This window comes from Thamnophis sirtalis, unplaced genomic scaffold (genome assembly GCF_051295495.1).
Source record: "Thamnophis sirtalis isolate CommonGarterSnake01/CBP01778 unplaced genomic scaffold, rThaSir2_p1.2 scaffold_3, whole genome shotgun sequence".
Classification (NCBI taxonomy): domain Eukaryota; kingdom Metazoa; phylum Chordata; class Lepidosauria; order Squamata; family Natricidae; genus Thamnophis; species Thamnophis sirtalis.
The window spans coordinates 11,624,425-11,638,224 of NW_028261383.1; the positions used below are offsets into that span (position 1 = coordinate 11,624,425).

At 38.8% G+C, this 13,800-nt stretch overlaps 1 protein-coding gene across 1 annotated transcript; it reads right to left on the minus strand.

Moving 5' to 3' along the window:
- Positions 1 to 4,232: 4,232 nt before the first annotated feature.
- Positions 4,233 to 7,917, minus strand: LOC148047178 (uncharacterized). Its single transcript, XM_087711268.1, has one exon. The coding sequence runs from the start codon at positions 6,111 to 6,113 to the stop codon at positions 4,638 to 4,640; it is 1,476 nt and encodes a 491-aa protein (XP_087567394.1). The 5' UTR covers positions 6,114 to 7,917; the 3' UTR covers positions 4,233 to 4,637.
- Between the last annotated feature and the right edge of the window lie 5,883 nt (positions 7,918 to 13,800).

Genomic DNA, 13,800 nt, shown 5'->3' on the forward strand with positions numbered 1-13,800 from the left:
CCATTTTCTTCCTTATATTCTTTTCCATTTCAACATTGTCTTCCTTTTTTCCTTCCTTCCTTCCTATACGTCTTTCCATTTTCTTCCTTATATTATCTTTTCTGTTTCAACAGTCTTTGTTTCTTCCTTCCTTCCTTCCTTCCCTTCCCTTCCTTCCTATACTTCTTCTTTCATTCATTATATTTTCTTTTCCATTTCAATATTAAGTCTAATTCTTTGTTCCTCCTTCCTTCTTTCAATCCTTCCAATACTTTTTCCTTCATTCTCTTTTCCTTCAATATTAAGTGCAATTCCTTCCTTCCTTCCTTCCTTCCTTCCTTCCTTCCTTCCTTCCTTCCTTCCTTCCTTCCTAAGTTATTTCCAATTTCTTCCTTATATAATATTTTCTGTTTCAACATAAAGTGCCTTCCTTCCTTCCCTCCCTCCCTCCCATCCCTTTCTTTATGTTTTCTTCATGCTTTCTTTTCTTTTTCCTCTGCTCTTTTTAAATCCCCTCCCCTTCTTCTCCTCCTCTACATTTAGGTTGGATTAGTTTGTACAACGGTCATCAAACTTCTGAAGTAAAAATAAATAAATAAATCATATTTAAGAAGAAGAAGAAAAAGGAAGACATTTTTAGTTAAGTCAAACGTTTTAATAAAAGTTTCATCTAAGTCTTCATGTAAAGACTGTTTTGCTTGTGACTGCGGACGTGAATTGTGGAATACAGACTCAACGAATTGTAAAATAGCATGTTATGCACCTCTATATTCTGCTTCTGATAGTGATGATGAGGGATATTTTTTCTGATGGAGGGGGCATAATCCTCTGAACTCTGTATAGCCAATAAAAGATTATGGACAATACCGCTTTTAGTGGGGATTATGAAAGAAATCCATTCAATTTTCAACACTGCAATGTCAATTTCTGCGCCCTGCATTGTGATGGTGAACAGATCCTCGCAAAGCCTCTTCAGCCCGATTATGAGCATGGTCTTTTTGTGAGAGAGTACATGCAGATGGTGCAAGCAACAGGCAAAGGCATGAAAGACAGACCGTTGTTAATCAGCCGGGAAGAGTTTAACCGAGGGTATACTTTGTATTGTTTTGACTTGAGTCCTGATCAGGGCTGCTCTGAGCACTATTCATTGATCAGGAACGGCAACCTCAGAGCCGAAATTAGATTTACACAGCCCCTCCCCAACACCGTTAATATGATACTCTATGCAATATTTGAAAACCTTATTGAAATAAGTCACACACAGAATGTACTTTTTGATTAGAATTAGAATAGAATTAGAATAAGTTTATTTATAGGCCGCCCTTTTCCCTGAGGGGACTCAGGGCGGCTAACAACTTATATGGGAGGGGATACATACAATCACATATAACATAACATGTAATTTAAAAATAAGCAACATTCATTCAGCATTCGGGTGGGGGCGCATTATAATCTTTACCCCCAGGCCTGACGGGATAGCCAGATCTTGAGGGCTGTGCAGAAGGTCTGAAGGGTGGTGAGGGTACGAATCTCCACGGGGAGATCGTTCCAAAGGGATTATATGTGAGTATGGACACACAGCAGCTCCTCCACTTGTTCTCCGGAAATAAGGCCTTTCTAGGGGTCTACCCTTGTGACCTGTTACCCCAGAGACAGATCACCAAAAGACCTTTTGGATTAATCATAAATACCCATCCTCACACTCTTCCTGGGGAGCACTGGCTGGCCCTCTACTTTCCATCTCCAGGATATGGTGAATTTTTTGATTCTTATGTAAGACCTCCGGATAGCCATGACTTTCCTGACACCATAGTGATGTTTTTGGAGCAGCAAGCTGAGAAGTACACATTTCACCAACACCAATTGCAACACCCCAGTGCTGTGACCTGCGGACAACACTGTGCATTTTTTCTGCTGAACCGTACTAAAGGAGTAACCTATGAAAATATTTTAAAGATGTACTCCAATGTAGATATTAAAAATGATCAAATGGTAAAGCTGTTTGTAAAAACTATAAAGGTGGGGAGGGAACTGGGACCCTGTAACCGTCACCAGTGCATGCAGGCATGCATGCCTTACTGTAAAATAAAGAAAAAGACTTAAATGTTTAATGATCACTGTGTTTTTATTCATTTTAAAAATTGAGCCAGTCACCAAACCTGAGCTGGCTTCTAGGTTTTATTGTCCAAGGGCTAGAGGGTGTTCCTGTAAACATAGTCTTCTGAGCCCCAAAAGGTGCTGTCATAACAGAGTCGGGACTAGCAGCAGTTTCATCCTTAACAACCAGAGTATCTTTCAACTTTTCTATTTGCTCTTTAACAGCAGTAGACCCCAACACAGAAGTTGGAACATTCACTTCGGCCATAGCATTCATAAAATCATCCCATCCTTTAGGTTTCCGCTTCTCAGTAGGGGCTCGGTGTTGCGAGGCGCCTTTCACCAAGTCTAAAATATTAGTACCGAGAATAGGTACACCTTTGTATAAAAAGGTACCCCGATCATCGCAGGTTGAGACGTCCTGGTGTTGTTTCATTTTGTTCAGCAAAAGTTCTGCATTTTTTCTATAACGAGTGCTCACACCGCTTAGGATATCATCCATAGCGGTGGTCTGTGGAGTTGTTTGTGGCGGCTGCTCTGGTAATGTTGGAAGTGGTTGAGGCTCCCCCGGTGGATAAATGAGATTCAGTTTGCCTTTTCAGACTCATTTTGCCTGGTCAGTCTTAGATACCTCTGCAGTACAGAATTGTAGAGCTTAATCTTGTCATCCTCACTCAAATCATGCCTCTGAAGTATGTTGCGCATCTCATCATCCAACCAGTTAGTGGCTGTAGTCCCCATAGTAGGCATCCTGCCCTGTAGCTGCTCCATCTGATGACGCGACACCAGATACATTTTCTCTGCATGGTCCATGGTTTACCCTGCTAACAGGCTAGTCAACAGAGGAATAGCAGCCCCTAGCAAGGGACCTATAAAGCCGCCCGACTGAAGTATGATCTGTTTCTTCTTTTTGAGTGAAACCTTTCTATCGCTCAGCTTTTTAATGATACCCTTCTTACTCTTTAGAGACCGGAATTGTGAAGGTTTCAGAGGAAGATTTCCTTTTAGGGTGTTCAATGCTATTTCTGCTATTGACCCCACCAGGTCATTATTAGCATTGCATAAAATGGCTTTTCTCTGTCTTGGTCCGGACTTTACTAAGATTTTTAAAAGCCCCCAATTTCTACGTAACCTCTCTGACATCTTAAATGAACTAGTGCTAAGATAACTGGGTTACAACTTTTTACTCTTCTTTTTCATTGTGTAAACAGTAGGCCAATCAGGGGGGAAGAGCCCCGTTCTTAGCCTGTAGGATTCTGGAGTGCTGGCTGACAAATCTACTAATAGGTACCCGTATGGTTTGTGCGTGGCATCTTGGAATACTTCTAAAAAATACTTTGTGTTAGTGGGATACATCTGCCTGGCCAGTGTGACAATTTGCATTTGATCACAGGGGCCTCTGAATAAAACCAAATATTTGGAATTCAAAGCTATTGTCCTCATTTTCTTACCTTGAAAAAACAGGTTTTGTAGTATGAGAATAATGCTCAGATTTCTGTGATGAACGTACTGTGTAAAAGCCTTCTCTATTTGGTCGCTGTCACCGACAGATGCCATGAGATCATCTATCACAGCTAGAGTTACTTGATTTGGCGGAAACAAAACATCATCTTCAAAAGAAGACGGAAGACCTTCCATAAACTTAATATAAGGGAATTTATTAAGCAGTTCTTTGTACAGAGGTTGCCAACAGCTATAAAACCATACAATATTTTGAGGAGTTTGAGACAATACCCCATCACTATGTTCTAATATTTGTTTGATAAAAAAAGATTTACCAGAATTGGACGGACCACTTATAATACAGGAAAAAGGGTGTACAAATTGTGCAATGTTTTCCATAATCCTTAATAACTGTAAGGCAGTGTACAGTAATCCTCACTATTTAATAACCTTTTATTATACACAACTTTTAAAGTTTTTCGGAGGACCCTCGTTTCTAAGGTCCACTGTTTCTTAACCCTGACAATTCCCAACTATTCTACACTGATCTCCTTTTTTCTCTTTGCATCAGGCAGACAATAATCATCTACCAAATCTTTCAAACTGTCAAAGTTAACTTTACTGCTATTACCACAATTTAGCATGATACCCTGTTGCATTTAGGGTTCCCGAGGCTGAGGATGAAAGGAATGTCCACTCACGGATAGCTGAATCAACCAAAGTTTATTGAGCATCCAGAATTAACATGAGAATCCACAGCAAACTTATTAATCATGAAACATCATTCTTATAGTGTTTTCAGCTTCTTAGAGCTCTACGTATTATCTCATTATTGGCTAACAAGTCTCCAAGGCACAATAATTGGTTAGTCCTTACATCATTGATGTTCGTGAGAATGTTCACGTTGTAATAGCTAAGTAAATCAAGTATTATCAAATAAGTGAATAAAATGTTGCAGGTTATTACTTTGTATCATCCCGTGTCCTCGAACATCCCTGGGAACACTGCAAGAGCAAAGATTAGCTGACAGGCAAATATTTTCTGCAGATTGATGCAGTTTCTACTTACACGTGTAACCTCAGTTCTAAGGACCATCCAGATGATTCACTGTAAAAACCCTACATTTCCTCTCTTTTTGTTTTTAATGACGATAAAAGAGATTTTTCAAGAGCATGCATTTGAATCATATTCAAAGTAGGTGCAGGAGACTTACGAAACATAGCAAAAAACATAGCAAAAAATGAAGGAACACATTGCATACAACAACAGCAAAGTATAAGTAATACAATTATGCTCACACCATAGAAAAACAATTGTTTTAACCAAGAAATATTAGGTAACCAGCTAGTTAACCAATCAAAAGGAGAAAATTCATAATGTACATTATTTTTTATAGAAGCTTGTAAATTAGCTAATTCATCTTCAATAGTTCTATTAAGTGAATGAAAATGCACAGCACAAGCACGTTGACCAACTAAAGTGCAAAATCCACCTTGACGAGCTAGCAAATAGTCTATAGCAAAACGTTGTTGCATTAAATCTTGATTAAGTTCTTCAATTTCATTTTGCAAGTCTCTAATAATTGCAGCAGTAGCATTAATAGATTTCTCCAATCGGCATGTAAGACCTAAAATAGAATGTCTATTTTCTTGAGTTAATATTCCTGGGTATGATCCCAAAGAAATAGTTCCAGTTATTGCTCCAACTACTGCACGTCCAAAAGTATGCAATGAAGAAAATTGAGTATCAATAATAACTTCATCAGAACATTTTGATCCCAAGGCTGCACGTCTTTTTCTAGTTGGTAAACTTCCATAAGCACCCACTTGTACAGGTAACGACAAATATCCAATGGCAGCACATTGATAGTTTTGAGGGTGTACGTTAGTTGCATATTTATCAAAGAAAAACCACATTGTAGGATCTTTTAATTGCCATCCAGCACAGATTGATCCACCTGTGTCAGTATTAGAAAAAACAGTTTGAAAAATAGGAAAATTTTCAGGATACATTTCAGGTATGATGTTATGCCCTTGTGATGTTTTAATAGTACCCCATAACCAATATTTCTGAGTACAATAACTATAATTCCCTACTTTATCTAAAATACGTTTAGCTTTTGAGTAATCAGACCATTGATTAAACCAATTATGACGAGCATAACAACAAAAACATAAGCCTCTAGTAAATTGGTTAATGCGAATATACTTCCATCTAACTGAATTTAATTCATTTGGAGGAGTAGAAAATAGCCAAGAAGAAGAAATATGTTGAAGTTGCGAAACAATGAAAGCAGAAGAATTAATTAGATTAGGAATAAAAGCAACTTGACCAAGAGCCATAGGAGGTTCATAATATAAAGTTATATTATGACCATGAATCAAAAACATATATTGAGCGTGACGAATCCAAAGATTAGGACTAAGAGGAAGAGCAGGAATTGTTTCCGAGTTAGTAGAAACCGGAAAAGAAAAGAAAAAGAGAAAACAACACATGAGAAAAAAGGATTTTTTCAATTGATGTTGATCTTCAAGGTGATTCCAAGGCAATATTGGAGGACGTTGCATCCTTGGATCTATCATTTGTTTTTCCATGATAAGGACGAACACACCGGCCTGGAATCCACACAGCTTGCTTTGTTTGCAAATCCTCAACTGCAGCGTAACCTCGTCCAACTTATAACCATGATCAACTTATAACCTGGGGACATCTGAAAATGAAACTTGACTGGAATGTCTGAAAAGGAATCTAGAAAAATTAAGTAATTCCACGCATAAAGAGCAATAGAGATCAAATTTTGAATTTTTCTCAAATTGAAAGGACCAGATTCAGATTTTACCAATTTAGTTAATGTGGCTTTGAATGTACGATGAGCTCGCTCAATTATAGCTTGCCCTTGAGAATTGTAAGGAATTCCATGTATCAATTGAATGTTCCATTGTTGACAAAAAGAATTAAAGTCCTTGCTAGTATACGCAGGACCATTATCAGTTTTTAATTGAATTGGTCGTCCCATTACGGAAAAAGCAGAAAGACAATGAGACATGGCATCAAAGGTGCGCTCATGTCTAGCAGCAGTGACCCACAAAAAATGAGAATATGTATCAATGGATGCATGTAAATAAGTGAATGGTTTAAAGGTAGCAAATTGTGTAACATCCATTTGCCAAATTTGATTAGATTTTGTTCCTCGAGGATTTACTCCCATAGGAAAAGGAACAGCAAATTGTTGACAAGAAGTACATCCTCGAACAATGTCACGAGCCTGAGACATAGGAACAGAAAATTGTTTAGCCAAAGATTTAGCATTTTGATGAAAATATGAATGACTAGCAACAGGATCTGAAAAAAGAGTTGTGACTTCTTTGAGAGTCTCATCAGCTCGTCTATTTCCTTCCGTCAAAGGATTTTGAAAAGGAGAATGGCTCCTAATGTGCTCAACATATAAAGGAAAGACACGTGCTTCCAAAACATGTTTTAAAGATAAAAATAAAGACAAAAGATTAACGTCAAGAGAAACAGCACAATAAGCATAAGGAAGAGATTGCATTGCAAGAAAAACATATTTGGTATCAACAATTAAGTTAATAGGTTGATCAGAAAATAATCTCAGAGCCAAAATAACAGCTGCCAACTCAGAACGTTGGGCAGATGTCTGAACAGAAGTGAATTTAGAAAACCATTGTTGACCATCCGTCCAAACCACAACTCCACGAGTGGGTGATCCGTCTGTGAAAATAGTTAATGCTTCAGGAAGAGGAGAACGAGTAAAAATAGAAGAAAATGAAAGATTCAATGTATTTGTAATAACTATTCTAGGATCTTTAGGTAAAGAATATTGAATATCACCAAGGTAATTGGAAAATGCAATTTGATATGAATCAGAAATGGTCATCAAATGTTCATGTTCAAGTTTAGTACGAGTGAAAGCTATTCCATCCAGATCATGACCTATTAATTGCAAAGATCTTCGTCGTGCTTTCATAATCAATTCTTCTAAAGCCTGTTGATAAGGAAAAATGTTTCTAGGAGGAGAAGCAGACAAATTCAACCATTCATGAATATGAATCACTTTTTCATCCAAAATAGAATAAAGACATCCAGTAGGTAAAGGTGATGTAGGAAGAATTGCTAACCACAACTTTTTGGTTATAGAAGCAATTCTATCAACATATCCCAATTTAAATTTAGTTAGAATTTCTTGGAGACATTTCTTTTGCAAAACAGTAAGTGAAACCAAATCTCCAGGTTTTTTGGAACCTTTTAATAGAGAGAAAAGAGGTAACATTTCTCCTGTAGAAATTTTAAAATATGGACGAGCCCAATTGATTGTACCTAAAAGTTTTTGCCACTGAACCAAAGTGTATGAAGATTGCACCTTAAGTTCAGGTAAAATAGGAATGGAAGAAGATTGTAAGACTTTAAAACCTAAATAAGAATATGGTTCAGAACGTTGTATTTTTTCAGGAGCTATAAAAAGCCCTCTGCTTGCTACAATGGTAGTCAATTGTTGTAGCACTTGTTCTTCATCAAGATTTTCACCTGCAATTAAAATATCATCCATATAATGGAAAATAAGATAAGAAGGAAATTGATCACGAAAAGGTTGTAACGCTTGATCCACAAAATATTGACAAATAGTAGGAGAATTTAGCATACCTTGTGGTAAGACACACCATTGAAATCTTTGTGTAGGCTGACTATTATTTAAAACAGGCACAGTGAATGCAAATTTTTCTCTATCCTGTGACTGCAAAGGAATGGTGAAAAAACAATCCTTCAAATCCACAACTAATAATTTATAAGACTGTGGGATTAAATTAGGATTAGGAAGACCACATTGTAAAGGTCCCATTGGTTGAATACATTCATTTATTTTCCTAAGATCAGATAAAAATCTCCATTTTCCACTTTTCTTCTTAATAACAAAGACAGGGGTGTTCCATGGACTAGTAGAAGGTTCAATATGGCCAGCAGCCAATTGCTCCTGGACTAAGGAATGCAAAGCAATCAATTTTTCAGAAGATAGAGGCCATTGCTCAATCCAAACAGGTGTAGAACAAAGCCATTTAAGAGGAAGCGCCATCATCCAAAATCAAATGAGCATTAAGAAGAGAAAGAAGGTCCCTACCCCAAATATTAGTATGAATATCTAAAATGTAAGGATGTAAGGATACAGACTTACCAGCAGAGGTCGTGATGGCTATGGAATGAATGCTTTGCCAAGCATTTGTAGACCCACCAATGCCCCACAAGGAATTAACATCACGTTTAGGCCATTGGACAGGCCACTGTAAAAGTGAGATGACAGTAACGTCGGCTCCTGTGTCCAACAAACCTTGAAACGGTTGCTTATTAAGATACAAAGTAAGAAGTGGTCTATGAGAATTAATAGACTGCAAGAGGCCTATAGAAGTAAGAGTAGAACCAAATCCAGAATCACCACGATTTCCAGTACCTGGGTTAGGTATTTTATAGGGAAGCAAAAGAAGTTGTGCTACAGAAGATCCTTTAGGAAGAAATTGTGGAATGTTAACCCAAATTTGCATAAGAATCACTCCAGTGTAATCAGAATCAATAACTCCTGGAACCACAAAACATCCCAATTTATGAGCAGAAGAACGTGGTAAGATGATGCCAACCAAACCAGAAGAAAGAGGACCAGTGTATTGAGAAGCAACCAATTTTACCTCTAAAGGAAATTTAAAATCCAAATCAGCTTGAGTAATTAAATCGATCCCAGCACTACCTGCTGTGGCTGAGGAAGCGCTAGAGAGGGAGGAGGAACAAGAGAGGGGGGAGGAAAATTCACAACGGGAAAGGCACTCTTTGTTTTCTGGGTGGGTGCCACACCCACCTGGCCGTTTCCCGAACTCAAACGAAATCTACACTGATTTGCCCAATGAAAACCCTTCTTGCAAATAGGACACTTCTTCACAGGACGCTCACTACCAGTTGATGTTGAACGACAATCTTTCTGAAAATGCCCTAATTTTCCACATCTAAAACAGTTCCCTGGAGGCTTCCTCCCTCTTTGAATCGCTGCAGCCAACAAATTCATTTTATATGATTGAGAACCTACATCCTGACAAACACGTAACATGTCTGCTAACGTGTATTGATTTGTAGCTTTTAAAGGCTGCAAAGCACGTTTACAGTCCACATTAGCATTTTCAATAGCCAACTGACGAAGCAATTCTCCAGCCGCTTCCTGATTATCCAACTGTTGATGCAAAGCTTTTGAAAGTCTCTCCACAAAATCAGCATAAGGTTCATTCACTCCCTGGCGTATGTTAGAAAAGCTAACTTTAGGTTCTCCGGCTTGAGGAACCTTGAGAAAAGACCTGAATGCACATTCAGAAACTACCGCCAAAGTTGCAGGAGGAAGTAAAACCTGATTAGGAATATCTGCAAACTGACCTGATCCAAACAACTGTTCCACTGTGTAAACTCCACCACTACCTAAAGCAGCTGCCTGAGAATGACGCAAATACTCACTTTCCCAAACAACATACTGCATAGAAGTCAAAATCATTCTAAACAATTGTTTCCAATCCTGCGGAATCATGGTATAGCCATTCTTAATTCCTTCCAAAAGACCTTTAGTAAAATTTCCAGTGATACCATAATCAGAAATAGCCTTCTTTAACTCCCTTAAAATCTGAAATGGCAAACCTTCCCACTCAGCAATCTGCTGACCTGGTTGTGGCCCTGGTTGATATTGAACCGGACACACAGACAACAAATCAGCTAACTCTTCTCCAGAAATATTAACATCTGATTTACAATTTTCTACCATTTTCTGAAAAGCAGACTTTAGAAGAATATTAGCAGAAGGATGAGGAATAGGAGGAAGAGAAAAAGGAGGAGGAATAGGAGGAGGTAGAGAAGGTGGAATGGGAATAGGAGGAGGTGGAAGAGATGGAGGAGGCTTTATCATAATGTCAGAAGGAGGAGAAGAAGGTATTATTTCAGACTCAGATTTAAGATCAAAAGAAGAAATTTCTTTTTCAGACAGTGGAGGAAAAATCACAGTATTAGAATGTTGAGAAGGAGGGGATGATAAGGAAGAAACAGAATCTTCTTTCTGACCAAACATTTCTACAGCATGCCGACACAAATGCCAAGCGTGCAAAACATCTACATCTTTCCTAGGCTCAGAATGCAAAACCTTGCCAACTTTTTCCCAATCTGACAACTTCAAAGAACCTTGTATAGGATAGAAAGGACAACTTAAAGCAATTTCACGGACCAGCCGAAAAAGAGCCTTTTGTGACACACATAACTCAGACTTCTTAAGAAGATACCCTAACTCACTAACATGCTTCCTCTGCTCTTGAGAAAGCGAAGATCCCATACTTACTAAGAAAAGCCCTTGGGCTGACGACGCGTCTGTCCTCCTCTGGACGAAGTACGGGTCCCTGTTCGGGCGCCAAAATGTTGCATTTAGGGTTCCCGAGGCTGAGGATGAAAGGAATGTCCACTCACGGATAGCTGAATCAACCAAAGTTTATTGAGCATCCAGAATTAACATGAGAATCCACAGCAAACTTATTAATCATGAAACATCATTCTTATAGTGTTTTCAGCTTCTTAGAGCTCTACGTATTATCTCATTATTGGCTAACAAGTCTCCAAGGCACAATAATTGGTTAGTCCTTACATCATTGATGTTCGTGAGAATGTTCACGTTGTAATAGCTAAGTAAATCAAGTATTATCAAATAAGTGAATAAAATGTTGCAGGTTATTACTTTGTATCATCCCGTGTCCTCGAACATCCCTGGGAACACTGCAAGAGCAAAGATTAGCTGACAGGCAAATATTTTCTGCAGATTGATGCAGTTTCTACTTACACGTGTAACCTCAGTTCTAAGGACCATCCAGATGATTCACTGTAAAAACCCTACATTACCCTTCACTTTTACCACTGCTTCACCATTGGATAAAGCATAAGCATACGTTTTGGGGCCGGCCGCAATAAACTCTGTTATCGTAGTGTTTGGTGGAATTTCGCTTGTCAGTTGTCCGAAATAATCACCCAAAGGGGGTGTCCACGCCCCCTCTCTACTTACAAAGATGACTGAATCGGTGTCATGGTACAGACACCTATCGCCCAGCCCCTCCAGTAGTCTGTATAATTCTAGCCGTGCATAAGCGGTCGTAAAGCTGGCAATGAATACATTAGTGCATGAGGATTTGGTGGGTTGGTTCTTGGCAGTTTTCCATGTCATGACAGCTGTCTCTGTATCCACAAACTCACACGAAGAAACATCATAATAGGGCACAAAAAGATATTTGAATAATTCCTCAGGGTTTGTCACCACTGATGTGGTCAGGTGATTGGTGCTCTGCCCAAACTTGCCCCACAATGAATTTAAAAAGAGTTTGGCAATCTGTCTTTTGGCAGGATTTACTTCAAAGTGGTCACGTCGTAAATGGACCCCTTCCATCTTTTCGTAATCCTGAATATATTGCTCTTTATCCTGATCTGTTTTGCACCATTCAGGGTAACCACTGGCCTCCTGTTTCTGTCTGAGATGCATGTTCATATAGCCTGAAAATAGCTCATTTGAAGTTTTTTCAAAATGCCAGATCTCATAGATTTCAACAATTCTGTAACCTTTTTCTAAGGCTACATTCAATTCAACAGTACACCATGTTCCGGTCAGAGCTCTTTCCTCATCACTGTGTTTACAGGGGGAGGTTTGCAGTTTTTCTGTGCAGGTTGCGCACAAATTAAACATTTATTTGCCCCCTGATTTGTGAGGTAGGACTTGGAAATAGAGATTCCTTGGCGGGTACACTTTGACTTTGACTAGCCCAAAATATTGCTTTATGTCCCCAAAGTTTTGATAGATGATTTGAGGGTGCCCAATTGGATACTCCTTGGTCTTATTCACAAAAGGGTACAAACTGGTGAAATCGTAGTATAAGATTTGTTCACCAGGTTTTGGTTTGTAGTACAGGCATGTAGCATTTGTTCTACCACCAAAAAAAGCATCTCGAGGATTCGAAGGAGCTGGGAGCTTATTCTCAACTAGAAACTGCTTCAAAGAGGTGTCATCCTCCACCATGGCACGCCACTCATGTTCCCAGATGCAGCGCACAGCATAACCCTGTGACCTGAGGTATTCTTTAATCCTAGTACGGCTGTGCAGGCTACCATATGTTGAATCAAGTAATTTGTTGAAGTCTTTTTCAGAGTAGCAGACAGGGCACCCATGAAAAAAACACCCGTGAAATTCAAAAGCTGTGGGGGTTCCATTTATGACCGCGAAACCATCCAAAAAATATTTGCCCACTTTCTTTTCACCACCCTTCAGAGCATGTTGAATATTGAGCTTCTCAGTGTGCTCTATATACAACAACCATTGAATTGCTGGAGCCGAATACCTTTTCTGTGTATTGTGATAATTGTCCAATGGTATTGCTTTTCAAATACATGAACAGGTACTGCGCCATGCAGACAGATGCCAATGTGATATATTGGAAGGGGTCAATGCATTGAATCTCCTCAACAATATCCAACCCGACCCCACTGTGGTACTCACGCTCAGTCATTTTCATCACCTGATCCCTAAATCGAATACAGGCCTCTCTTAATATATCTACATCCTGTCTGCAACAGTAAGCCAGAGCCTTCTTTAGTTTAAACACAGTACCTCTATTAGCAGTGTGCCATTTCAGGAATTCTTCTCTCTCCCCGGGCATCATAGTTTCTGGGCTGTAATACTTGGTTTCAGGGAGTGGCCCCACGTAGTCTTGATTGGCCATTGTATTGAACAAGTGAGGGAAATATCCTTTGCAGCCTTGAAACCCCATAGCTTTGGGTAATTTGGATAATTTAAGTGGTTAAAAATGAGAGGCTATCAATAAACCGAATCTTATAGTCTGGAAGGGTAATACACAGTAGTTTCCCCCCCTGACTTATAAGTTGAACCTTAACCTTTTCTCGGATCAGCTGCCTCAGTACAAGGTATCCATCATAACCTTTGGAGTTGTGTGCAATAAAAGTACAACCTTTAAACTTATGATTTATAAATTTCTTTATAAACTGTTCCAAGCATCTAACACCATAACAATCCCACCTCACAACATCTTTATCGTCCTCATCTTTCAGCATATCCCTGGCACATGTATAATTAGGTAATTAGGTAATAATTACTGAGGGGTAAACTTTATCCTTTTTTAAAGAACATTTTGTATAATCCACCATATTTTTATCCAAAATGCTTTAACCTTTTTACAAGTCCACCATATATGAAAGTAAGTAGCATCA

What these genes read in the sequence shown, in the direction of transcription:
- LOC148047178 (XM_087711268.1), bottom strand. Translation starts at nt 6,113, where the DNA reads ATGGAAAAACAAATGATAGATCCAAGGATGCAACGTCCTCCAATATTG.